The 27,124-nt window shown below is 42.2% G+C and overlaps 1 protein-coding gene across 1 annotated transcript; it reads left to right on the top strand.

Moving 5' to 3' along the window:
• The first annotated feature begins 1,280 nt into the window (after positions 1-1,280).
• Positions 1,281-26,909, top strand: LOC138590773 (NLR family CARD domain-containing protein 3-like). The gene is made up of 8 exons (XM_069661130.1): positions 1,281-1,456; positions 9,994-10,069; positions 10,197-10,422; positions 10,653-12,456; positions 12,564-12,737; positions 17,351-17,518; positions 25,790-25,836; positions 26,377-26,909. Exons 1-8 carry the CDS (start codon positions 1,281-1,283, stop codon positions 26,907-26,909), a joined length of 3,204 nt encoding a protein of 1,067 aa, XP_069517231.1.
• Positions 26,910-27,124: the final 215 nt, after the last annotated feature.

Here is a 27,124-nt window from a genome sequence, read left to right as displayed (position 1 = left end):
TCTTTGTCAGCACAAAGTCTTCACATCTTCCTCGCTCTTCTCTCCTTCCTCAGCCTCGTGCTCGCTAACCTCTCAGTCATCACTAAATGTGCAACAGTCAATCTGAGGGAAGCTAACGGCTAGCTGAGGCTTCCTCTGATTGGTCCAATCTGCACATGCTCAGTGTGAATGAATGTCACGTGTACATAGAAAGATTTGGATCCTCTGCATTCAGGAAGTCTTCTGCGCTGTGTTTATTCCGCATGTTCACATCCCGATGACGATGAAGATCAGATTTATTTTGCAGCCGCACTGACTGATCACCTGATCCACTTCAAACCAGGTAAGAGGTAGAGTTCATCGTCTCTCTCTCATAAACAACACCCAGTACACAGGGGGACACAGGTGTTTCTTCAGTGCTCAGGTTAAACAGTGAGAACAAATAGCAACAAGAAAAGACATGAAACAAGTGGAGACAGTAAAGTGAAGCAGTCTGAAGCTGAGTAAAGATGTCTCTGCTTTCATTCATGTGAGTAACATGATGTTCATAGAACAAAGAGTTGGGTCTACATCATCACCATCCCTGCTTTGGTCTGAACTGTTCATAGAAAGAATGAAGCACTTTCACTTCAATGTACCAGTGGTGAAAGTCACTCAGTAGATCAAGATTACACCACGTGTTTTATTCTACATCTGTTATTGTTGAATCTCATCTTTAATATTGAAGAATGTCACATAGATTGATAACAATGATTCACTCTGGAACTGTTGACAGTTTTTACAAATGTAAACAAGTTCCAACATGTTCAATGATGATCAGGACCTCTGTTAACATCATCTACATGGACAGATTGAAGTGAGCACATTAACAGGAACAGAACGAGCTGCATAGAGGCGGGTCTTTGTGTTCATTGGTTGGTTCCATGAGGACGTGTTGGTGTTTCCTTCCAGTCTATTGGCTGCTGTAGCGTCATGTGACTGCTCTCATTTCCTCTTTTTTTTTTGTCTTTTTCAAGATTATTTTTTAGGCTTTTTACCTTTATTGAATAGGACAGCTGAAGAGAGACAGGAAATGTGGGGAGAAGAGAGTGAGGAATGATGATGCATCAGCAGACCGAGAGTTGAACCTGCGATCAGTGCGACGAGGACTACAGCCTCTGTACATGGGGCGCCTGCTCTACCAACTGAGCTAAACCAGCGCTCCCTGACAGACAGGTTTGTTTGTGAAACCCAGAGGCTGCGGTCAAAAAGTCCAAAGAATGACCCCTCTGTCTTTTCCTAACCGCTTCTCATTGACCTCGATGGAAAACGTCATGAGGTCCAGGAAAGGTGTGAGGAGAATTCAGGAGGAGGAAGGAAAAGACGACCGCGGTGCTCAGAGAATCCGACTGCTCTTACACTGGGCGGATGTTGATGATGTCACGTGGTTCTGCCATGTAAAAAACTACAATCTACCCATGATGGACTACAAAGAGCGGTGCTTTCTTTCCGTTGTTGTTTCATGCAGTCATAAAAACGTGGAGAACTCGGTGAAAGATCTGACCTCATTAAGATGTTTACAGTGAAGCAGTATGGCCGTCAGGACGAGGCTGCTTTTAGCAGCAACAGTCTGAGGACCTGAGAACACCTGAAGTGTTCATATCTCTAAACGTGACTTCAAACTTCTGCAGCCTGTTTAAGATGAAGAATGATTCAATCAAGGATTTCATGAATTTTAAATCATTATTGTAAATGACTTATTTTACTGTATTGATGTTGCAGAATCGTATTCTGTTCTGATTCTTCTACTCTTCATCTTTTTCCTTGTTTGTATTAATATTACTGTAATCTGCGCTTGTTCTGTCTCACTGAGCTCATAATGTGTGAAGCAAACAAAGCTACAGACTAACACACTCCACCGTCACAGATGATTATTTATTTATTGATCATATTTATGACGAGCAAAACAACGATGGTGTTGTAGTTATAGTCCTAAACCTCATCAACGTCGTCACAACAGAACACTTCAGAGTCTGTGACGTTCTCGGTCATCCAGGTCAGTCATTCTAATCTTACTCCAAAAGGCAACTGGACTTGGTTGAAGTGAGAGGTGAAACGTCTTCAAGAACTTCAACCAAGTCCAGTTGCCTTTTGGATTAAGCTTAGAACAACACTTCATAGAGGCACATGGGTTTAATCTGTATTATCTTACAGTAGAGACACAAAGACAGTTTGATTGATTGGAGGTGGGGATTAAATAAAAAAGGAAAATAAATGTGTTTCACGACCGCCAAGAGGTGCGTTGCTTTCAAATGTTGCTGCCGCAAGGAATTGTGGGTCATTATTCTGTCATTTTATTTTCATGTTTATTGTCTGAATGTCGTCTGTTGATTGACAGCTGAGGTGTCGACATGATGACGATCTTTGCTGCTTCTGACGACACAAACACTTTTATTTCTCCTCATAAATCATGTGATAAAACTTCAAACTTCCTTCAGTCAAATGAAGGCAGTGGCATTTGATCCCTGTTGCCATGGAGATGATGTGTTACTTCATGGTGTCACAAGTTTTTTTACTTTCACTTCCTCCTGTTGAGACACAGATCTGTTCTTCGTGTCGAAGCTTTGGTAAGTGACACTTTTCAATGTTTAAAAGACTCTCAGTTTAAGTGTTAAAGGAGCTGTAAGCTAACAGTTAGCCACCATTCTTTATTGATCATCCTGCTGATAATTGTGGTTGATCGATTAACTGTCAAGTGTGTTTGAAGGTTTTATTTTTTACTCTATGAGGCCCAGTGAGCTCAAAGTCCTGAGGTAAAGCTCCTTTGAAGAAAGACAGAACAAAGACAGAAACAAGTTCACACAGAAACCAGTTTAAATGAAGTGGTTAGAGGTGACATAAAAAACAACATGGCTGTTATTGGCATCTGTTATTTTGGATTAAATAAAGTGAGATTCACACAAAGGGACAGAGAAGAGTCACGATCAGCTGGTTAGTTCTGCTGACGCTGAGCTGCAGCCGCTCTGACGTCTCCTGGTTGGTTGTAACGGGGCCCCTGATGGGGGCGGGTCCTCCTCCAGGTGTCTGAAGGTACATCTGATGTTTGCAGACTGACAGTGAGGTGATGATGAGGTGACGGCAGCCTCACATCAGGTGGACTGATGAAGGTGAATCATCTCTATCTTCTCTGTTTCCTCCACAGCTGAAGCTCAAAGTCTCTGTGACTGGATGTGACTGCAGCAGCTGAACTCTGTCAGTGTTGTTGTAGTGACACAGCTCTGCCAGCAGGGGGTGCTCTGCTATGGATCAGTGTGAGGACACAGAGGAGGGAGCCCCTCCCTCTAAAAGCTCTCTGTGTGGGGAACATGAAGCTCTGAGGTGAGATGAGGATCTCTAACTGTCCATGACACTCACATCACTGCACCATCATCACTCACACTCACTGTCACACCTGCTGCTGAACAGGTGAACAACAGCTCACCATAACTATTGATGTTGTTTGTTTGTGTCAGAATGCAGCAGCACATACCAGACGCTCCTGGACCCAGCTGTGTGTCCATGAAGAGTGACCGGTCTAAAGGTCTATTTATTACCTTTAAAGTTGGACATCCTGTTGATGGAAGGTAAGAATTATAAAATAAATATTAATCCAAAATATTATTTTAGACACTCCTCTGAATTCTTGCTCCAGAGTTTCTTTAGTTTTAAACTTTCCCTAAAGTCTCAGATATGGTAACCAGTTTGTTTTTAACTCTTTTGCACGTTGAGAAAGATCTTCTCTTTAGTTTGAAAGTGTGATCGTTTGTCCAAACAGCAGAACTTTGAGTTATTCAGACGAGTTAAAGGAGGAGTTTGAGTTTATCCAACTTCAGCTGACGGTCACACCTGCTGCCGAACAGGTGAACAACAGCTCACTATAACTAGTGTTTGTTTGTATCAGGATGCAGAAGAAGACACCAGACTCTCCTGGACCCAGCTGTGTGTCCATGAAGAGTGATTGTTCTAAGGGTCGTCTTATTGACTTTAAAGTTGGACATCCTGCTGATGGAAGAAGAATAAAAAATACATTTATCTTTTCCTGACTCTGCTGAGAAAAGACTCGTGTCCTGGTCCAGAGCTTCATAGTGTGTTGTATGACTCATCAGTGTATTGTTTCAGAGGTGACATCACAGGGTTCACCTGTATAACAGTCAGCTGTCAACAAATCCAGTGATGAGGCTCAACATGATGAAACCATGTCAGTGTGTTTGAAAGCTCACATCCTGTAATCAGAGCAGCAGCTGACTTTAAACATGGAACTTAATGAGGATGGGTCTGTGACGGTCTCATTACATCACCACTGTTTCCTTGATCAGCGCTGATCAAAACAACGTCACAACAGAATCAGTGACAACAGGAGAAAAGAAAACAGACATCTGAAACACGGTTAAACAATCGAAACATTAAGATGGGGAAGAACAGTATTTTAGTTTCTGACATGATAAATGTTACACCTACAAATATAAACATGCACGCACGCACACACGCACTTGAGTAATTCTGCTTCCCTGGCTTGCTGCAACACACACACAGAAAACAAAAGATATTGAGAAGGAAATTGATCACCGTTACAATAAACAGTAATAATCAAGCATGCAGTTTGATTAACATTTATCATGTCTCCCTTGGTGACATAAAGAATCTTAGTTCAGCTGAGGGGACAGCAGCGAGGCTTGTCAAAACGAAACCTATCAATCAGCTCACTGTCCGATCCAGCTGCCCTGCCCTGCCTTGCTAATGTTCGCTAATGCTTGTGATGATTTGCTGGTTCGCCAGCGTAATTTGCCTTTTGGTTACGAAGCACAATGCCAGAGTATTGCAGTTTATTTATGTTAGAGCTAGTTGACTAACCTTAGCATGCTCGCTAACTGGACTACTAAAATACTATCTGAGTGTGTATATCAGTTATCTAGCTTGACAAATAACTTTGTCAGCTAACATGATACTAACTTAGGTATGATGACAAACAGTGTTGATTTTGGACAACATGATGCCGGTAAACATGATACCGGTCAAGTCAGTCGGTCGTCAGTGAAAAGTAAACAGAGCCGCTGAGTTCCGAGATTAAGCATGCTTAGTTTTGTGTCTTCGGCAAAACCATTGGATGCTCGTTCATGCTTGCGAGTGTCTGTGCGAGCGCGTACAAGATGATTGACTGCAGTTCTGTCAATGGCTGACCGTGTCGGTAGGATCTTCTTAAAGTTACATATAGCACCTTTAAACTCTTTCAGCTTCTGCACGTATACGAGCAGAAGAAGTAGATGAAACTGAAGCTGTGGATACACTATCATTAGGAGAGACATCAACATTTATATTTTCATCTTCTTCTTGAACTGTATCAGACAACCAGGTCATCACAGAGGACAAATAGGGGCCATTTTAGCCTCAAACCATGTTGCACTGTCTTGCATTTACTTCATCTTCAGATAACAGTTGCAGATATAACTTACAAACACATTTTACCCTTGGGGTCAATCTGACCCCAGGGATATTTGCCTCCAGAAAATGATTTACATAAGATTGTTGACCAAGTTTTTGTGTCAGGCACTTTGTTTATTTGTTGAATACATAAATAACCCCTTGATGATGAAACCTATCGGTGAGTTGACCTGTTCTCTAGCGCCACCATCAAGCCAAACTTTTAAATTAGAATTAATGTACCTTGAAAAGTTTTCATACTTCTCAAATTTACTGACATCATCAATGAACACAAGAGTATGAACCCCATTTGTTTTGGTGATGATATGACCTTTCCTGTAGCGCCACCATCAGGTCAAACTTTCAGTTTTAGAGTTAGTGTGTCTTGAAAATCTTTCATCCATTTTATTTTTTTTATTTAATTATTTTTATCTCCTTTTTTTGTAACATTTTTGTGGTTAGTCACTATAAAGTCTCACTCACCCCTCTTTTGTTATCCGGGCTTGGGACCGGCAAATTTGTCATCCCAAGTACAATATATTTAATCGATGGTGTTATGAAGAGCTCTAATGATGACTTGATGTCTTCAGCATGGGTGATTGCATATCTGGTGGGGCCTGGAACCATTTTGATAATATTAGTAGCGCTAAGTCTACCCTGCTGAAAGGGACCATACTATCTTTCCATTTTGGTCCCTCTACTCACTTCAACAACAAGGTAGACGTGCTGCTAAGAGTGTGCCCCACCAGACACACAGTCAGCCATGTTGAAGACAAAGTTATTATTCGAGCTCTTCATATAACCATCAATTGAAAATATTGTACTTGAGATGATAATTTTAGAGGGGAGGCATGTGTAGTTGGAAAGACTTGAATTTGATCAACTCGCAAGCCTACATTGGCTTCCTCATTTTGGCAGGAGCTCACAAGTCAAGTTGTTTCCCACATGCCCACACCACAAGAAGTATGGGAATAGTTGTTTTCCCCACCCCCCTGTTATGTATCAACTCAAAAGTATCAATTCTGCACCTGCAGGTGTGGGGATGTTAGGTCACACACAGAGAGACAAGTTTTACACAGCTAAAACAGCTTGGGGTCAAATTGACCCCAGAGGAACACCAATGCGTGCAATATGTACGGCGACGTAGTGAAATCTCTAAAACGTACAAATTGAACATTGGATATTGTCCCTGCCAAAGTGCTGAAATTGGTTTTTAATACTGTGGGGCCTAGTCTTCTGGTTCTTATTAACACTTGCCTTCGATTAGGAGCTGTCCCAGCTGCCTTTAAACATGCCGTGGTCAGGCCCCTTCTTAAGAAGCCTAATCTTGACCCCTCAGTGTTTTCAAATTTTGGCCCTGTTTCTCATCTGCCCTTTCTTTCTAAGGTTTTAGAAAAAGTTGTTTTTATACAATTACAGTCCTATCTGGAAAACAACTCTGTTCTAGAGAAGTTTCAGTCTGGGTTTAGGTCTCGTCACAGCACTGAGTCTGCACTGTTAAAGGTGCACAACGATATTGCGCTGTCTGTGGATGCCAAGTGCCCTGTTGTCCTAGTGCTGCTTGACCTCACGGCAGCCTTTGACACGGTGTACCATTCAGTCCTCCTGGCACGCTTGAACAATTATGTTGGCATCCACGGCACTGCTCTGAAGTGGTTTTCATCTTACTTGTCCAGTAGAACCTTCTCTGTTATGGTTGGTGACTTGTCCTCTTCCAGTCCTCCTCTCTCCTGTGGGGTCTATTATTGGCCCTATTCTCTTTTCATTATATATGTTGCCACTTGGGTCAATTATAGCTAGGCACAACGTTTCTTTTCATTGTTATGCAGATGATCTACAAATCTATCTGCCAGTGAAGCCTAACAGTGACCGTGCACAAAGTTCTTTGTTTGCCTGTATTGCTGATATTAAGCAGTGGTTGGCCCAAAATTTTCTTCATTTAAATGATGAAAAGATGGAATGTATTATGTTTGGGGATACTGTGACAGCTGGCTTTGGCACCTTGTTTTCCAAGCTCAGTCCAACCGTCAGAAATCTGGGAGTGGTTTTCGACAGACAACTGAAGCTTAACAAACAAATCAACAATGTTGTCAGGACTAGTTTTTTTCCAGCTACGTCTCCTAGCCAAAGTAAAACTGTTTTTAAGCCTTCACGACCTTGAGAAAGCCATCCATGCTCTAATCAGTTCAAGATTAGACTACTGCAATGCACTTTATGTTGGCATCTCCCAGTCTTCTCTTAGTCGCCTTCAACTTGTGCAAAACGCTGCTTGTCTCTTAACCAACACTAACAGACGAGAGCACATCACTCCTGTTCTTAACTCCCTTCATTGGCTTCCTGTCCATTATATAATTGATTTTAAACTTTTAATGTTTGTCTTTAAAGCTCTTAATGGCCTTGCTCCATCTTATTTATCTGCGCTTTTAACCGTTCGTGAGCCTGGTAGAGCTTTGAGGTCGTCTAACCAACTTCTGTTGGAAGTGCCCAGGTCAAAATACAAACACTGGGGTGACCAAGCCTTTTCTGTTGCTGCTCTCAGGCTCTGGAATAAGCTCCCCGCTGAAATGCTTCTTATTTCTGACTTGGGCCTCTTCAAATCTAGACTGAAAACCTATTTATTTAGGATGGCTTTTAATACCCAGTAGTGTGGTGACACTTTTACTGTTATTTTTATTTTATTTTATTGTATTGTATTTTATTGTATTTTATTGCTTTTATTGTTTTTATTGTGTGTTTTATTGTTTTTATCTATTCCTTTTTATTTACTATCTATTGTAAAGCACTTTGGTCCACCAAAAGGGTTGAAATATGAAGCAAAAAAAAAAAAAGTCAACTTTAATTTTTTGAATGAAAAACATTGAATTGAAATTGACCCCAAGGATAACAGGAGGGTTAACTTCCTTCTTGAGAGAAGAATCAGTTTTGAGTTAATTTACAACATTCATTCTCCTTGTTAACGGTGCAATTTTATACTTACTTGCATTGCTTTTAATACCTTGTGCACATGTTAATCTTTTTTCTCATCCAGCATTTGTTCCTCCACAGTTGATTAAATAACGTTTCCCTTTCCTATGACAGATCAGTACATCTTTCAGTCTTTTGAAGAAATCTGTTAAATTAGCAATTTACTGAAGCAATTTTACATACCACCTCTGATGCACTTTCCATTTTTAGTTGCTCTCTCCAGTGAGCATGGCATGGCCTTATTCTTTTGTTCCCATGCTGTCCAATACTTTCCAGTTGTTTCAATGGAAGTCGAGTTCAATCGAATGACATCCAATGCGATCCAAACAAATCCAAAGCAAGCCTTTTGACTTAATGTGGTGGCTATTTTCAAGAGTTCCTTTATGGTCTAGTTTCCATTGCTCAATAATAGCCACTGTGGAGGCTGAATGTGGGATTTGTCCTGATGCACCTTGATTTCCAATAAAAAACAAAAATAAATCCACCTTCCAGAGCTGTATTTGTAAAGAAAACTGATGATTTATTCCATTTCAAAATTATATTAGTTAAAAAACAACAAACAGGGGCACTATAACACTTGGTGTGGTCAAAAGGAGTGTGCTTCCATTACAGTCAGCCTTGGTGACTCGGCCCCTCTCTCTTAAGTAACCTCCAACCTGCAGAGGGTGCAAGACTCACAAGGTTTTAGATTATACACACATTGAACACACCATATCATTAAACTTTTTATTAAACTTATTAGTGCATAAATGTAACCAATGATTAACTAAAATCATGATTTTGGTCCTACACTATCATTAGTCATCCTGTAAACAAGATGTGCTGCCACGGTGTTTTTTTTTTTTTCAAGTTTTGTGACCGTTATTTTTACCGAGGATTTAAGTCTGGCTTTCTAAACATACGTCTGCTCCATCCTAGGCATAAAAGATAAACCTAGGTGCAACAAAAACAGGGCTTCAGTCTAACTGGTGCATATGCATACGCCCAGCTGGTGCACCCGGCTCCTGAAGGCCTTTGCCCTGCATCCAGCAAGTCTGACCGAGGACTCCGGCTCTATCCTTGTCCATCCCCCTGGCTGTTCATTACTAGGATCCTCAGCTTCATTTCTCAGCTCCAAGACCACTTGGCCCTGAATCCCTCCATCAGACCCTCTCCAACTTACCTTACTGGTCTCTGACTAGCCTGCTGGGATGTCTGGATTGGTCCCTTGAGGGGTGGGTTTCTGTACTCCCAACCCTGACCCATCTTTCCATCTTTCAAAATTTCCCACTTCCATTGATCAAGCACTCTGGATCAGGCCTCATAGCTTGCTCCCTCTGATCCGTCACCATCTTCATTTTTTATCAGCCTCCAAAGTGATGTCCATCTTTGCCTCCGACACAGCTCTAACATCTTCTGTCATTAGAGCCCCTTCTGTTGCGGAAGTCCTCAGTCTGTTCTGCTTAGGGTACAATCAGCTCAGACATGATCTTCAAGGATTCAGGCCTTGGTAATGTTGGTGTAATGGTGCTTTTAGACAACCTACATATATGCCCTGTCATTATGTTGTCATGTAAGAACACCTTCAGTCAGCTGTGTCATTAATGGTCCTTAAACTTGATGTTTTCTCCACAGAGTTCAGCAGAGCTCAGAGGTTCCCAGTGATCAGTCAGCCCAGCAGCATCCAACAGACCTGGACTCCACATTCATGGTGTGTACAACACACTGTTTACTATGAACTACATTAACTACAGGTGAAATGCTAAACCATCGACTGATGGATCACATGTTGTGTTCTACCAGTTTATATTCATGTTCAGTGTCTGATTCTGTTCCAGCTGCTGGAGGAGAACATTGTCACATTTGTGAAGAACGAGCTGAAGAGAGTCCAGAGGGTTCTGAGTTCAGATTACCCAGCATGCTTAGAGAGTCAGAGGGAGGATGAGGAAGCATTGGATGGTGAGGATGAGGAGCAGAGGAGCAGCAGAGATGCTTTTCTGAAGATCACTCTGCACTTCCTGAGGAGAATAAATCAGGAGGAGCTGGCTGACCGTCTGCAGAGCAGTAAGAGGATTTGATCAGATTTAACATGATGGAAAGAGGAAGTGAAAGTTTACATTTCTAAACTTTGAAGTAAATATGGTGCACACATCTATATCGGATCAGATCCTGTTTGTCATCCAATAATGAGCTAAATAAAACAAATGAGGGAGGAAAAGCTCTAAAGCCACTTCAATGTTGAGATTTTCTGCAGGACCCACTCTTTGATATCACTTGTTTCTTTTTTTCTTCAGGAACTGTTGCTGCAGTGTGCCGACATAAACTCAAGTCTAACCTGAAGCTGAAGTTCCAGTGTGCGTTTGAGGGGATCGCTAAAGCAGGAAACCCAACCCTTCTGAATCAGATCTACACAGAGCTCTACATCACAGAGGGAGGGACTGGAGAGGTCAATGACGAACATGAGGTCAGACAGATTCAAACAACATCCAGGAAACCAGACAGGCCAGAAACAACCATCAGGCAAGAAGACATCTTTAAAGCCTCACCTGGAAGAGATGGACCAATCAGAACAGTGATGACAAAGGGAGTGGCTGGCATTGGGAAAACTGTCTTAACACAGAAGTTCACTCTGGACTGGGCTGAAGACAAAGCCAACCAGGACATCCAGTTTACATTTCCCTTCACCTTCAGAGAGCTGAATGTGCTGAAAGAGAAGAAGTTCAGCTTGGTGGAACTTGTTCATCACTTCTTCACTGAAACCAAAGAAGCAGGAATCTGCAAGTTTGAAGAGTTCCAGGTTATGTTCATCTTTGACGGTCTGGATGAGTGTCGACTTCCTCTGGACTTCCACAACAATGAGATCCTGACTGATGTCACAGAGTCCACCTCAGTGGATGTGCTGCTGACAAAACTCATCAGGGGGAAACTGCTTCCATCTGCTCGCCTCTGGATAACCACACGACCTGCAGCAGCCAATCAGATCCCTCCTGAGTGTGTTGACATGGTGACAGAGGTCAGAGGGTTCACTGACCCTCAGAAGGAGGAGTACTTCAGGAAGAGATTCAGAGATGAGGAGGAGGCCAACAGAATCATCTCCCACATAAAGACATCCCGAAGCCTCCACATCATGTGCCACATCCCAGTCTTCTGCTGGATCACTGCTACAGTTCTGGAGGATGTGTTGAAGATTAGAGAAGGAGGGGAGCTGCCCAAGACCCTGACTGAGATGTACATCCACTTCCTGGTGGTTCAGTCCAAACTGAAGAATGTGAAGTATGATGGAGGAACTGAGACTGATCAACACTGGAATAAAAAGAGCAGGAAGATGACTGAGTCTCTGGGAAAACTGGCTTTTGAGCAGCTGCAGAAAGGAAACCTGATCTTCTATGAATCAGACCTGACAGAGTGTGGCATCGATATCAGAGCAGCCTCAGTGTACTCAGGAGTGTTCACACAGATCTTTAAAGAGGAGAGAAGATTGTACCAGGACAGGGTGTTCTGCTTCGTCCACCTGAGCGTTCAAGAATTTCTGGCTACTCTACATGTCCATCTGATGTTCATCAACACTAGTGTCAATCTGATGTCAGAAGAACAAACAACTTCCCCGATTTCTAAAATCTTTAGAGACAAACGTAAACTGAAACTTCTCCATCAGAGTGCTGTGGACCAGGCTTTACAGAGTCCGAATGGACACCTGGACTTGTTCCTCCGCTTCCTCCTCGGTCTTTCACTAGAGACCAATCAGATTCTCCTAAGAGGTCTGCTGACACAGACAGGAAGAAGCTCACAAACCCAAATTAAAACAGTCGAGTACATCAAGACAAAGATCAGTGAGAATCTGTCTGCAGAGAAAAGCATCAATCTGTTCCACTGTCTGAATGAACTGAATGATCGCTCTCTAGTGGAGCAGATCCAACAGTCCCTGAGATCAGGACGTCTCTCCACAGATGAACTGTCTCCTGCTCAGTGGTCAGCTCTGGGCTTCATCTTACTGTCATCAGAAAAAGATCTGGACGTGTTTGACCTGAAGAAGTACTCTGCTTCAGAGGAGGCTCTTCTGAGGCTGCTGCCAGTGGTCAAAGCCTCCAACAAAGCTCTGTACGTGCACACATCATTCTCCATGTTAAATGTAGTTTTACTTTATTCAGAAAAAACAAATATTGTTTGTGATTGTTTCCTTTTATGTGCTGTTGATTCCTCTTTAGACTGAGTGGCTGTAATCTGTCAGAGAGAAGCTGTGAAGCTCTGTCCTCAGTTCTCAGCTCCCAGTCCTCTAGTCTTAGAGAGCTGGACCTGAGCAACAACAGCCTGCAGGATTCAGGAGTGAAGCTGCTGTCTGCCGGACTAAAGAGTCCACACTGCCAACTGGAAACTCTCAGGTTAGTGTGCAGCTGTGTGAAAATGATGGTCTGAGGTCATATCTTCTTTATAAATCAATAATTAAATTAACTTTTTTATGAATCACTTCAGTTTAAATTGTTGCTCATTGCCATATTAAAGCAGTAAAGCTCTGTTCTCAGCTCTCAGTCCTCTAGACTGAGGGAGCTGAAACTGAATAACACAAGTTAAACTTTGAGGGTTTTTTAGTCCTTTTTAATGACCCTGTAATTAAAATGGTTGTAACAGCATACTGAAGGGGTCAGCTGACAAAGGAGCTTGTCACCAGTATTGTGTTTATGTTCATGGCTCAGTAACATGACTTGGATATATAAACGCTGGTCTAAGACAGTCTGAGTTATATTCATCTGGACTCCATCATGAGTGGTCCAAAGAGAAGAATCCCCACGTCTACTATAATGAAGAATAGATGATGGTTGGAACATTTATAAACTAATAAATTAAGAGCCTTTCCTTCAAACTCAACAGTCCAGTACAGCAGCTGCATCACTGCTGATGACAAACAAACTGTGTACTGATCTCTCGCTCCATCTTACCTTCACTCGTTACCAAAACCACAAATAACTTAAATCAGCTTCAGGTGAGGCAGCGAGTCGCTCCCAACCATAAAGGACCAATACACCATTTTGTGGTTGAGCACTTTGCCCTCACACCTGAAGGTGCTGACCCTCTTTCTCACAGCTTCATACTCTGAAAACTGACCCAATGTTCTCTGGAGGTCACAGAGAAACTGAGTCATCAGAACATTATCCACAGCAGAGGCCTTCATGACGGACCCTCTCCACCCATGCTTTCTCTTCATGTCTTGTTCATGAGAGTCATAAAAATATTCTGTTGACTGCAGGGGATTAAGCAACTTGCTGAGTGACAAGAAGAGTAGAGGTGAAACAGTTGAAACTAAAGTTCTCAGTTCACTGGTATTTCAATCCCTAACGTCTGCAGACACATGTCTAAGTGTCCTTTGGCAAGACACTGAGCCCCAAATTGAGTGTGCATCGATCCTGATTGGAGACTGGCCTTTGCCATCAGTGTGTAAATGTGAAAGGGTGAATGTGACATGTAGTATAAAAGCAGCTTTGAGTGGTCTGAAGACCATTTAGGTGGAAATATTATGATCTAGTTACCTGGTTACGGCTGTCAATAGATGAGTTATCAACTATTATTCCTAAATGACGTGGACGAACAGCAGAGAAAAAAATGGCCTGATGTTGTGATCCTGTAAACTGATGGGGTAAGAAGATCGGGGTAAGAGAGGAGCTAGCACTAGCTGGGTATCATGTTATTTAACTATTTTGCAGCTTCCTGACTTGAAAAGGATTGATAGATCTACCTGAGAGAGAACTTTATTCCACTCAACAACTTCTTATTTTTTCCTCCCTTTTTTTGAAAGGTTCAGACTTTTAGTTTCAGTTAAGATGTTTTACTTTCCCATTTGTTGTCAGTTAAACAGTTAGCATTCAGCGATCAGCATTTAGCTTTCAGTAACCAGGTGAAAAACCTCTGAAATAGAAAATATATGTACACATGCGCTTATGAATACAGACAGAAACACTCCGCTTCAACCACTGCAAAATACACATTAAGCATCAGTGCCATATTCAATTAATACAGTACATATTTCAAATTAGAAGCAACTAAAGTTCATGCCCACTGCATCTTTTTAAATCTCTTAGCATTATTTATAGTACATACCGTATTAAACTATCACACACCTGTAATGTGCAAAACCATTCGCAACTATATTTTTATCCTCTTCATCTGCCCCATTTGTGACTAAAGGTGAGCCCAAAGTCAACAATCAATCAATTGACAGTCCATCATCACCTGTGCTTCTGCGTGATAACGATTACAAACATCGAATATATTTAATTCCACATTCAGTTTTTTTAAACAAACAAACACTTCACAGTACACAATTAGGAGACATCATCTGACACAGAGACTCTGAGTGACACACAGCTAGTGCAAGCTCAAGCCGGCACCGCAGCAGCAGCACGCACTCCAGCAGACAGTCTCTGAAGTTGTAAAAGTTCAGGGTCTTACTGGCTGCCTCTTCGTAGATTATCGGTCCTGCACTGTGGATCAACTTTCCCTGACCGTGCCTTTGTTAACGTGGTCTTTGTTGAATCCTGCTGTGCTGCTCCTGTGATGCTGTGCGTGTCTTTTAATTGCTCCAGGTGCGCTCGATCAGGGCAGGTCGTTTCCTTCCAGTTTGTTTCGACTGCACCTCGTTTAACAGCTGATGAGGCCCACTACGTTACCATTCATTTACAAGTTGTTTTCATCTACATGCCATGTTTAGTTTTATTTGGATGTATATATATATATATATATATATATATATATATATATATACAGAGCTATTTTTTGCTGTATCCATATTTATTATTTATATTTGATCATATTTTATTTAGGCCACACACCGCAGATTGCAACAGAGGGTGACAGTTATGCTACATATTGGACCTAATGGTCATTACTTTATCAACAAAGGAAAGGAAGGTCTTGTAGTCATCAGCAGTAAAACATGGTGATGTGGAGGGCGGTGGTGAAACAAAGACTTACACTTAAAAATATAAACGCAACACTTTTGTTTTTGCTCCCATTTTTCATGAGCTGAACTCAAAGATCTAAGACTTTTTCTATGTATACAAAAGGCCTTTTTCTCTCAAATATTGTTTACAAATTTGTCTAAATCTGTGTTAGTGAGCACTTCTCCTTTGCCGAGATAATCCATCCACCTCACAGGTGTGGCATATCAAGATGCTGATTAGACAGCATGATTATTGCACAGGTGTGCCTTAGGCTGGCCACAATAAAAGGCCACTCTAAAATGTGCAGTTTTATCACACAGCACAATGCCACAGATGTCGCAAGTTTTGAGGGAGTGTGCAATTGGCATGCTGACTGCAGGAATGTCCACCAGAGCTGCTGCCCATGAATTGAATGTTCATTTCTCTACCATAAGCCGTCTCCAAAGGTGTTTCAAAGAATTTGGCAGTATATCAAACCGGCCTCACAACCGCAGACCACGTGACCAGAGACCAGCCACCCAGACAGCTGCTGCAACAATCGGTTTGCATAACCAAAGAATTTCTGCACAAACTGTCAGAAACCGTCTCAGGGAAGCTCATCTGCATGCTCGTCGTCCTCATCGGGGTCTCAACCTGACTGCATTTCGTCATCGTAACTGACTTGAGTGGGCAAATGCTCACATTCGATGGCGTCTGGCACTTTAGAGAGGTGTTTTCTTCACAGATGAATCCCGGTTTTCACTGTACAGGGCAGATGGCAGACAGCGTGTATGGTGTCGTGTGGGTGAGCGGTTTGCGGATGTCAACGGTGTGAATCGAGTGGCCCGTGGTGCACAGAGATACCGTGACGAGATCCTGCTGCCCATTGTTGTGCCATTCATCCACGACCATCACCTCATGTTGCAGCACGATAATGCACAGCCCCATGTTGCAAGGATCTGTACACAATACCTGGAAGCTGAAAACATCCCAGTTCTTGCATGGCCAGCATACTCACCAGACATGTCACCCATTGAGCATGTTTGGGATGCTCTGGATCGGCGTATACCCCAGCGCGTTCCAGTTCCTGCCAATATCCAGCAACTTCGCAAAGCCATTGAAGAGGAGTGGACCAACATTCCACAGGCCACAATCAACAACATGATCAACTCTACGTGAAGGAGATGTGTTGCACTGCCTGAGGCAAATGGTGGTCACACCAGATATTAACTGGTTTTCTGATCCCCCCAATACCAACAGAAAAAAATCAGTGAGACTTTTCCTTAACATACTAAATTAGTTGATTGTCATTAATGGGTTAAAAAGTCAACATTGTGAGGATTTATATTAAAATCACAGCAGAGGTGTACTGACAACTAGTCGCTGTGTTTGCTGTAATGATGTCAGCATGCAATGTTCTATTAGGACAGGAAAGGTCATTAATTACATAGAGATCAAAGAAAGTACATTAATGATCACTGATCGGTAGGTCTTCACAGCGGATATCATCAATATCTATCCCAGAGAAGAAAGTGTGAGCCCTTCTGTGAGCGGGGCTTTAAACATGTTGCTTGAAGTTCAAAGATTCAGTGATATTAAGAAATTCAGTGGCTCCACAGTTTGTGACATCATCAATGTGCAGGTTAAAACCAGCAACTAAAAGTGCTCTGTCCAGCTTCATGAGAGAAGTCAGAAAATGAAGTCAGGTACAAACTGAGCAGCTGGACCAGGAGGTCGATCAATGAAAACACCACAGTGAGACCTCCACCGCGGCCTGAGAGACGTGGAGTCCCAATAACTGAACAGTCCATGGGGCACAGTTCATTTAAAGGAACACATTGTTTATGTCAGGTTTCAGTGTAGAAGAGAAGAGACAGACTGTCCCTTAAAATAATTAATTCAATATGTGAGCCTTGTTACCCACAGATCTGCATTAATCAGACACATTTTAATAGAGAAATGGGGCCTGCGGGGGGGAATGCAGGCTAAAGGATCACTCGCCCACCAGGGTGATCCTGACAATGATAAGGGCGTGAATGCTGGTTAGTGATTAGAGTGTATGTGTGTGTTTGTATGTGTAGTCTGTCAGGCTGTCTGATCACACAGAAAGGCTGTGCTTCTCTGGCCTCGGCTCTAAGCTCCTCCCACCTGAGAGAGCTGGACCTGAGCTACAATCATCCAGAAGAACCAGGAGAGAAGCTGCTGTCTGCTGGACTGGAGGATCCACACTGCAGACTGGAGACACTGAGGTACGGACAGACAGATAGAGAGAGACAGACAGACGGACAGACAGACAGACAGACAGACAGACAGAGAGAGAGAGAGAGAGAGAGAGAGACATACAAAAAAAACAGCTAGAGAAAGACAAACTCACAGAAACGTAGAGAGACAGACAGACTAAGAGGAAGACAGAAAAAAAAAGACATAGAGAGACACCTACAGACAGAGAGAGAGAGAGAGAGAGACACACAAACAGAGACAGGCAGGAAGGTAGACAGACATGTTTTGTCCCTCAGCTTGTTTTACATCTGTACAAATGATTTGGATCTGAAATGAAGAAATCTAATGTAGAGACTGGAGACACTGAGGTACAAACAGACAGTTAGACAGAGAGGGAGAAAGAGGCAAACAAAAAGAGAGGGAAAGAGGGAGAAAGGCATACCGAAAAACTGCTACAGAAAGACAGACAGACAGACAGGCAGAGAGGCAGAGGAAGGCAGACTGAGAGACAGGAAAAGAAGACAGAAAATTAAAGACTTAAAGAGACACACAGACAGTCAAAGAGAGAGACGGAGAGATACAGGCAGACAGACAGACATGTTTTGTCCTTCAGCTTGTTTCCCATCTGTATAATTTATTTGGATCTTAAATGAAGAAATCTAATGTAGGCTTACATTTGAATAATTGAATTGTGGGTACATTTAAACTTTAAGTGATTAATATAACAGCAAAATGAGCAGCAAGAAGCAGAAACCAGCCTTGATGGGAACAAGAGATATTTTGGGTAGCAAAATATCTACAATGGCCGTTACTGCGGCAGTCCTGCTTGAAGAAGCTAACGAGGAAATTTATAAATCAGAGCCAGCTGGAATTTCTTCTGGACAAACACAACACCTTCAAAAAGGACACGTCTATACAGCAGTCGACCCAATCTCTAAAGTCGTTTGTCGAATTGTTGGGAAAACAAGTGGCGTCCTTCAATAGCCGCCTGGCAAGCCCACCTGGACAGAGTCCATTTTGGGGGAAAACGTTGAATGACTCACCGCCGCCAAGTCCACTGTGAAGTCCTTACAATCCCATAAAAAAGTACTCCTGGAGCGGATTGAGGATCTTAAAAATAGATCCAGGCGATCCAATCTGCGTATCATAAACATACCAGAGGGAAGCGAAAAACGGGCAACATCCAGTGAAATTTGTTTCAGAACTGTTGGTAGAAGTTATGAGTTTGAGTGTTTTCACCAATACCCCGGAGCTAGACTGCGCTCATCGCTTTCTGGCCCCTAAACCATGGCAGGAGAGTTCTGCAAGGCCAAGAGCTTTTGTAATCTGTTTCCATCACTTCCAGGAGAAGGAGAAAGCCTTGAGATGGCCAAGAGATGAGCCGCATTCAACATAGTCAAACACTCGCTGTACCAAAAAGGAATTAAATATCATCTGCTACACCCGGCCCGCTTTCAGGTTACATTCCAAGAGGAAACTCTTCATTTTGGGTCTCCTGAACAAGCCAAATCCTTTTATGACCGACAGATTAATACTACACAGTAACCCGGTGATCAGTGACAGTCCTGAGCTGCCTTAATCGGTCTGCACGACAGGCATCACCTTCATGTGCACCTTGCTCCTGGAACGGACTCAAACTAACAACGTAAACCCTTCTACACTTTATTGAACTATTCTGAAAATCCTCCAATACCTCAAGAGCTGTTTTTATCCCCACTTTGTTTTTAAAATGGACTGATTTGCGCTCTCTTGCGGTTCACTCCCCTCTTTTTTTCTCTGACTCGTTACTTTTGCTGTGCAGTTAGGGAAAAAAATGGTAAGCCTGACCACCCTTACAAAAGCCCAAATATTATAATTTACATTATAGGTGTGCTAACTGTGACTCTATTTCTTGATCAAACCGCAGGGCTCAACATAAGCACTGGCCCGGTGGCCCGACGGTATGTTTTTCACCCCTTGGGCCAGTAGATTAAGCATTTAACTGGCCCGGTGTGCCAGAGGGATCCACAAGCCCACAATGTAAATAATAAAGTAGCCGTCCTGAGATTCACAGTACAGATGGAAGGGACTAATGACTTTCTACGCAGAATGGCTACTGCTGTCAACAACATGTAACACATAAACTGACCATACACGGAACGGACATGCCGCGGACTGTTAACTTTTAACGGCTACAGGAAGTAGGAGACGGTAAGATATATTTTCAAAAAGTAACTCTCTCGGGCTGATCAAGCTAATTAAACATACATTTGAACAGCGTCAGAAATGGTAGGTACAGCTTATAAGTAACGCAACTGCAGCTATTACTACTTATTCATGCGGGTGTCAGAGTTGCTGAACCAAGAGTGGTAAAAGAAGCCGCTTTATACCCATATGATTATTTTGGTCTATTTTTATGAGTTTATAATAGTTCCACAATTGACTGAACACATTCAGTAATAAGAACCCTCACATAAGGAGAAACTGAATTTAACATTAAAATAATACCGGAAAAAATTATTTCAGGGCCAGTGGTTTAAAAGGCAGGGCCAGTGAATTTGGAAAGTTACTGGCCCAGAGTGCCAGTGGAAAATTGTGCTCATTGTCAACCCCTGTACCGTGTATTATTGTTAGTGTATTAGATGGTGTGGGACCATGGGAATGTGCACATTGGGGATGTGTGTAGGGCTGACAGCCTGATGGGGTCAAGAGAGGGGGATTCAATGTTGTTCTTTTCTCCAATGGCCACATCTTTTTTGGAATAGTTTCAGATATGTATCATTGTACCTTAATTCTCAATTAATGTAATTACTATTTGTTAGGAAAAGTTTGTGGTTGTATTAAGTGATTTTCAAAAACCCACACGAGTGAGAATATAAGATAGCGCAAGACCGGAATGACAACATGGGGTCCTGCAGCTAGTCTTAGTTGAAAAGACAAGCTTTGGAATAAGTTTTCTTTTGTTTGGTTCTGTGTTCTCTATTCTAATGTTTTCTTTGGGGAACACAGGTCTTGGATTTTACCCTATAACTTTGTGGTCTCATGTGTTCTAGCCCACGTACTATGGTATACATGTTTTTGTTTGCTCTTAATTTTCTTTGCCTTGTTTTTGTATCGCTTTGTTTTCATTGCATTTAACACTTATTCATTTACACCCTGGTTCAGACTATGGTTATTACAACAAATGAAGGTGTGCAGGTGGGTGGGGAGAGCCTAAGGTTTACTTGATGGAATACTAGGAGAACGAATGGGCCAGTCAAAAGAGGACGTGTATTTTCCCCTCTGAGGCATCTTAAAACTGAGACAGCATTCCTGCAAGAAACCCAGCTGGTTGTGAAGGACAAACTCTAGATAGATCTAGTTCAAATAGAGGACCCCCAACTAAGATGGCCAAAACCATATCCACATTCATGAATCAAGTTGGGTGTATAGACCCCGGCCGTCTCTGTACCCCCATAAAAAAATATTTTGTTTACTTTCAAATGTACACAAGACTTTTACTAGAATTTACTACTTTTTCATTGATAAGCTCCTCCTATCCTCAGTCAGACATGTTGAATACTCAGCAATTGTAGTATCAGATCACGCCCATTGAATGCTTGATCTCTCCTTTTTACTCTTCCATAAACTTCACCGTCTTTGGAAGTTAAAAGAAAATGCTCAATTGTCCTCGAGATCAGGAGTTTAACAAACAAATCTGACACTATATCCCCATATTTGCTTTGGGAAACTTTAAAGGTTGTTTTAAGAGGCGAGATATCTTTTTGTTCTATGCATAATAGCTTTAGCTTCTGCCTACACCCTTTCAGTCTATTACTAAGAATTTTGATGGTGTTTTATTTTCTATCTTTGTATTTTGTTTTGTCTATTGAAAATGAACCGGAATAAAATTTGAAAATTGAACAAATTACAGAAACAACAATAGGAACAATTAATTGATCACACAGCAAAATTAGAACATGAGTACTCAATAACCCCTTCTCCCGAACTTTTTAAAGAGAGGTCCAACCTTTAAACGCAATATAATCTTCTCTCAACAGACAAAAATGAAAAATTGTTTGCTCAGGTGGTTTTGTACATGAACACGGGGATAGAACTGGACAATTACCACGCACCGATAACCGATTGCCGCACACCAGCTCAAAAACCAAACTGCAACACGATACATCCCTCAAAAAAAGACACCGTCTGTGGAATGTACAGTCATCTCATCAGAGATGAAGGAAACATTTAAATATTTACTCTGATTTATATTCTCCTCTACTATGTAGTGAGATTGGGGCATCAATAACAGCAATACAAAGTGGCAAGACCCCTGGTCCCCCGGTTGTCTGGTGGAATTCTATAAGAAGTTTACTAATAAATTGTCTCCCCTTCTCTTAGAAATGTTCAATGACTCCCTGGACCGGGGGACCTTGCCACAAACACTTAACAAGACATCAATTTCTCTTCTCTTTAACAGGCAAGGATCCTTTAAATTGTAGCTCATATCGTCTCATCTCACTTCTGAATGCGGATCATAAAATTATTACCAAGACCCTAGCCTTGCGCCTGGAAGTCGTTATACCTTATATCATCTCGGATGACCAAATAGGCTTTATCAGGAACCTGCACTCCTTCTCAACATCTCATCTCTCGTCACCTGCTCAATGTTATCCATTCTCCTGCATCCTTGGAGACCCCAGAAGTGGTGGTCTCCTTGGATGCAAAAAAGGCATTTGATAGGGTAGAATGGGGTTATTTATTTGAGGTTTTTAAGAATTTTGGTTTTGGCCCTAAATTTGTCTCTTGGATCTGGATCTTGGATCTTCGGTAGTGACTAATTGTCATGTCACACTCTTCAGTTTAAGTTTTGTTTCTTTGTTTTCAATTTCATGTTTCATGTTGTTTCAGTTACTAACATATCCTCAGGTTTCAGATTCCCTCTGCTGCCCTCTTGTGGCTTTCAATTGTATCAACATCCCCCCAACCCTTTTCTATCATAGGCTGTGTTCGAAATACCGTACTATATACTACATGCTATATACTGCATACTGCAACTTTTGCTTTTGTTTGCATACTGCATAGTACATACCACATTTTGGCCAATTCATTACGTACTGGTAGTATAGTATGGCATTTCAAACACGGCAATAGTCTTGGTCCCAGGTGTGTCTAATCCTCAATCACCACAGCTGTCTTCTCTTGTCTTGATTACCCCATGTGCATTTAGACTCCCTTCCCTTCAGTGCCAGTTTGTTTTAGCACCTTGTGTGAGTAGCATTCCAGCATATTATTCCTAGTGAAAAAGACTTTGTGTATGACCTTTAGTCTGTTTTTGGATTCCATTTTGCCCAGTGTTTTTTGTACCTTTGCATGATCTTTGACCAGTAAACTTTTCTTGAACTCTAAGTATTGACTTTTGCATTTTTGTCCACCGTTTGTGCCAAGCCTGACAGTACAAACTGGCCAAAATGGACAAAGCTGACTCTGACCAGGTTCACCAGGTACAAGTTTAAGGCAGAAGAATTACTCAGGAGTAAACAGGAGCAGCTCAACCTCCTTCTCCTGAGATGAGATAACAAGCTAATCTTGTGTCTGCCTTTGGAGGTCAAGTTAATTTTTTGGTTAAGCAGATTCAAAAGATGCAGAGCCACCCCCCTCCTGATCCAGTGGGAAATCCAGCTCCAGCTCCACAAACCTCATCACCCCCTGTGGCACTTCCTAATCTCTCCCAACCAGAGCAGTCAGAGGGCATCAGTGAGCTCCTGGGCAGTCTGTGGAGGTACTTGGCGGCGTCGGATGCACAGATACATAATGTCCCATAGGTGCTCAGTTGGATTTAGGTCAGGTGAATGAGAGGGCCAGTCAATGGCATCAACGTCTTCGTCATCCAGGAACTGCCTACACACTCTGGCCACATTAGACCGGGCATTGTCCTGCACCAGGAGGAACCTATGGCCCACTGCACTACCATAAAGTCTAACAATTGCTTGGAGGATGTCATCCCAGTACCTAACAGCAGTCAGGGTACCATTGGCTATGACATGGAGGTCTGTGCGGCCCTCAAAGGAAATGCCTCCCAAGACCATCACTGACCCACCGCCAAACCGGTCATGCTGGATGATGTTACAGGCAGCATAACGTTCTCCAGACTCTATCACGTCTGTCACAAGTGCTCAGTGTGAACCTGCTCTCATCTGTGAAGAGAACGGGGCGCCAATGGCGGACCTGCCAATTCTGGTGTTCTCTGGCAAATGCTAATGGAGCTGCACGGTGCTGGGCTGTGAACACAGGTCCCATTAGAGGACGTCGGGCCCTCATGCCACCCTCATGGAGTCTGTTTCTGACAGTTTGGTCAGAAACATGGAAGCCAGTAGCCTGCTGGAGGTCATTTTGTAGGGCTCTGCAGTGCTCCTGCTGTTCCTCCTCGCACAAAGTAGCAAATATCGGTCCTGCTGATGGGTTGATGCCCTTCTACGGCCCTGTCCAGCTGTCCTCGTGTAACAACCAGTCTTCTGGTACCTCCTCCATGCTCTTGAGACTGTGCTGGGAGACACAACAAACCTTCTTGCGACCGCATGTATGGATGTGCCATCCTGGAGGAGCTGGACTATCTGTGCAACCTGATTGGGCTGCAGGTACCGCCTCCTGCTACCAGTAGTGACAAGGACACTAGCAGAACACAAAACTAAAGAAGAATCAGTCAGAAAGTATCAGGAGAGAGCAACTGTCTGTGGCCACCACATGCAAAACCATTCCCTTTTGGGGGGTTGTCTTGCTTTTGCCTCTCCATTGCACCTCTTGTCTCTTTAATTTGCACCATAGCAGGTGACTTTGATTCACAATCACTTGTGCTTCCTAAATGGACAGATTGATATCCCTGAAGTTTAACTGACTTCGTGTTACAATGTGACGATTAATTGTTCCCTTAATTTTTTGGAGCAGTGTATATCAGAACAACTATGGAATCAGGTGATGGCCAGAGTAAATTGTAGCACTTCCTGTGCCAGGCTAAGTTTAATACAGTTTAAAGTCGTTCATCGTACCTATTATTGTAAAGATTGTCCAGGATATATGCCAGCATTGACGATACTTGTGATAGATGTCATGCTTCACCCGCAAATTTAACACGTTTTGGTCTTGTCGTTGTTTAGTGAATTAATGGACCATTATTTTCAGATGATTATCAGAAGCATTTAATATAAACTTACAACCTTGTGCTGCTCAGATTCTTAATGAAAGAAATTATAATGGATTTTTTTTTGCATCATTGCTGGCACGGAGGTGAATCCTACTAGATTGGAAGTCATCATTACCCTCCAAGCCAGACCTTTGGCTTAAAGACGTTATGCTTTTTGTCAGCCTCGAGAAAGTAAAATATACCCTGAAAGGGTCTCCTGGCAGATTTGTATCCACTTGGGGCCCTCTACATGCTTACTTTGACAAACTGAAAAGACTCCCAGACGACTCTTAAAAGGTGTTAATGTTGTATACCCATTAATGAGCCGGAGACCTCCCTCCCGTCCTGCAAACTACTTCATATAATAGTTTTTTGTTTTTTTTTTATATAATACATTTATTTTGTGTGTTTATTTTGTTTTTGTATTTTACTTAAATTATATATATATATATATTTTTTTTTTTTTTACAAAACCTTTTTCTGTACTTTATTTCTCCTTATGTTGATGCCTTAGCAGGTCACTGTAATTAATATTTCTCAAGAAATTCTTTATTTGGCACTGTGTCTTAGAATAAGACTCGAAGGCCATTGTGGGCTCGTGTTTTTTAAGATCTAGTGCCTAAAGAGGTTTGTGGGTGGGTCATTAGTTTTAATTTGATGATATAAAAAAAAGCTAGCAGAAAATGTTTAGGTGTATGCTTTGTCTGTTTTTGGTCTTTTTCTTTGTGGTTTTACTTAAAAACTGTACAGTGATGTTATGTACTAGTTGATCTTCTGTAAAGATGTTGGTTATTCCACTTCCTCTCAGCTATGTGATGCATGTGTTCCCCCTACACTGAATGATGCCTCAGGGAAGTGGGGATTCAAAGACAGTAACACTTCAGATGTTATACTTGTGCTCAAATGTTTCTGTGCTCTGACGATGACAGGATGGAACGTTTAATTAACTTTAATATTTATAAGTCAGCCATGTTTGATTGTAGATCCTGGAAGAAACGTCAGGATGGTTTATTTCTTTAATATTATTTCTGTTAGGAGTCCACTTCTGGTTTCTGCTTTCATCAGCCTTTTTTTGGGCCCTATCTGGTGAACTCGTTGTCTGATGGAGGATGTGAGTAAAGCTGTATGAAGTAGATTCTGATCTGGTTTCTTCCTCCAGGTTGGACCATGGTGGACGGCACAGACTGAAACCTGGTCTGAGGAAGTGTGAGTGTGTTTGAACTTTGATTCATGAGAACACAGCTGCTCATGTTGGGCTCCAGTGTTTGTAATTGTCTGACTGAAGATGAATTTCAATCAGGATTAACTTTCTGTGTTTGTCAGTGTGGCTGTAAAGATGTACGAAGTGAACAAAGTGAGCAGCAGGATCCAATCAAAAGAATCAATACATTTGATTATCAGTGCAGAGAACATTCACTGTGTTTCTTCCAGCTCTGATCTTTCTGCTTCATGTGACCTCTGACCTTATAACAGTTTGAGACAGCAGATGGTTCACAGCTTCTTTGTGCTGCACTTTTATTACTGACACTTGATTGTGCTCTTATCCTGGGCTCCACACATCCTGACTGCCATGTTCACTAACTGTTCATTTCATTACAGCTGCAGTGTTGAGTTTCAGTGCTGCCAAATATTCACAGTTAAACATGAAATCTAAGTTTGACTGACTTTCAGAAACTGTCAGTAAAGTTGTTTTTGAATGAACAGATGATAACCTGCAGCTGTGTTGTGTCTCCTTCTCTCCATCAGACGCCTGTGAGCTGGAAGTGGACACAAACACAGTGAGCAGAGACCTCAAACTGTCTGACAACAACAGGACGGTGACAGATGTGAGGGAGGATCAGTCATATCCTCATCATCCAGACAGATTTGACATCTGGCCTCAGCTGCTGTGTAGGACTGGTCTGACTGGTCGCTGTTACTGGGAGGTCGAGTGGAGAGGAATTGTTTATGTATCAGTGAGTTACAGAGGAATCAGCAGGAGAGGAGACGGTAAAGAATGTGTGTTCGGAGGGAATGTTCAGTCCTGGAGTCTGATCTGCTCTGATGGAGGTTACTGTGTCAGGCACAATAACATAACAACAAACATCTCCTCCTCCTCCTCCTCCTCCTCTGGTAGAGTAGCAGTGTATGTGGACTGTCCTGCTGGCACTCTGTCCTTCTACAGAGTCTCCTCTGACACACTGATCCACCTCCACACCTTCAGCACCTCCTTCACTGAACCTCTTTATCCTGGGTTTGGGGTCTGGCCTGATTCCTCGTTGTCTTTGTGTTCTCTGTAGGTCAGTGAAACTCTGCAGACTGAACATCACTGACTCTGTTCACTGACTCAAACTCTTTAATGAGTCGGATTTCATCACTCTGAGTCTTTAACCCGATAAAATGATTTAAATCAAAGATATTTACTTGATTTTTATTCATTTGTGTTTCTGTTATATTTTGAATGATCTCGTTTATTTGAATAAAATCTTTACTTTTGAGCCTGAAGGAAATCATG

Source organism: Semicossyphus pulcher, unplaced genomic scaffold (assembly GCF_022749685.1).
Source record: "Semicossyphus pulcher isolate SPU_LCO1_2020_fin unplaced genomic scaffold, fSemPul1.0.p SCAF_14, whole genome shotgun sequence".
Classification (NCBI taxonomy): Eukaryota; Metazoa; Chordata; class Actinopteri; order Labriformes; family Labridae; genus Semicossyphus; species Semicossyphus pulcher.
The sequence above is the reverse complement of the archived record's forward strand: the minus strand, read 5'-3'. Positions and strand labels throughout refer to the sequence as shown.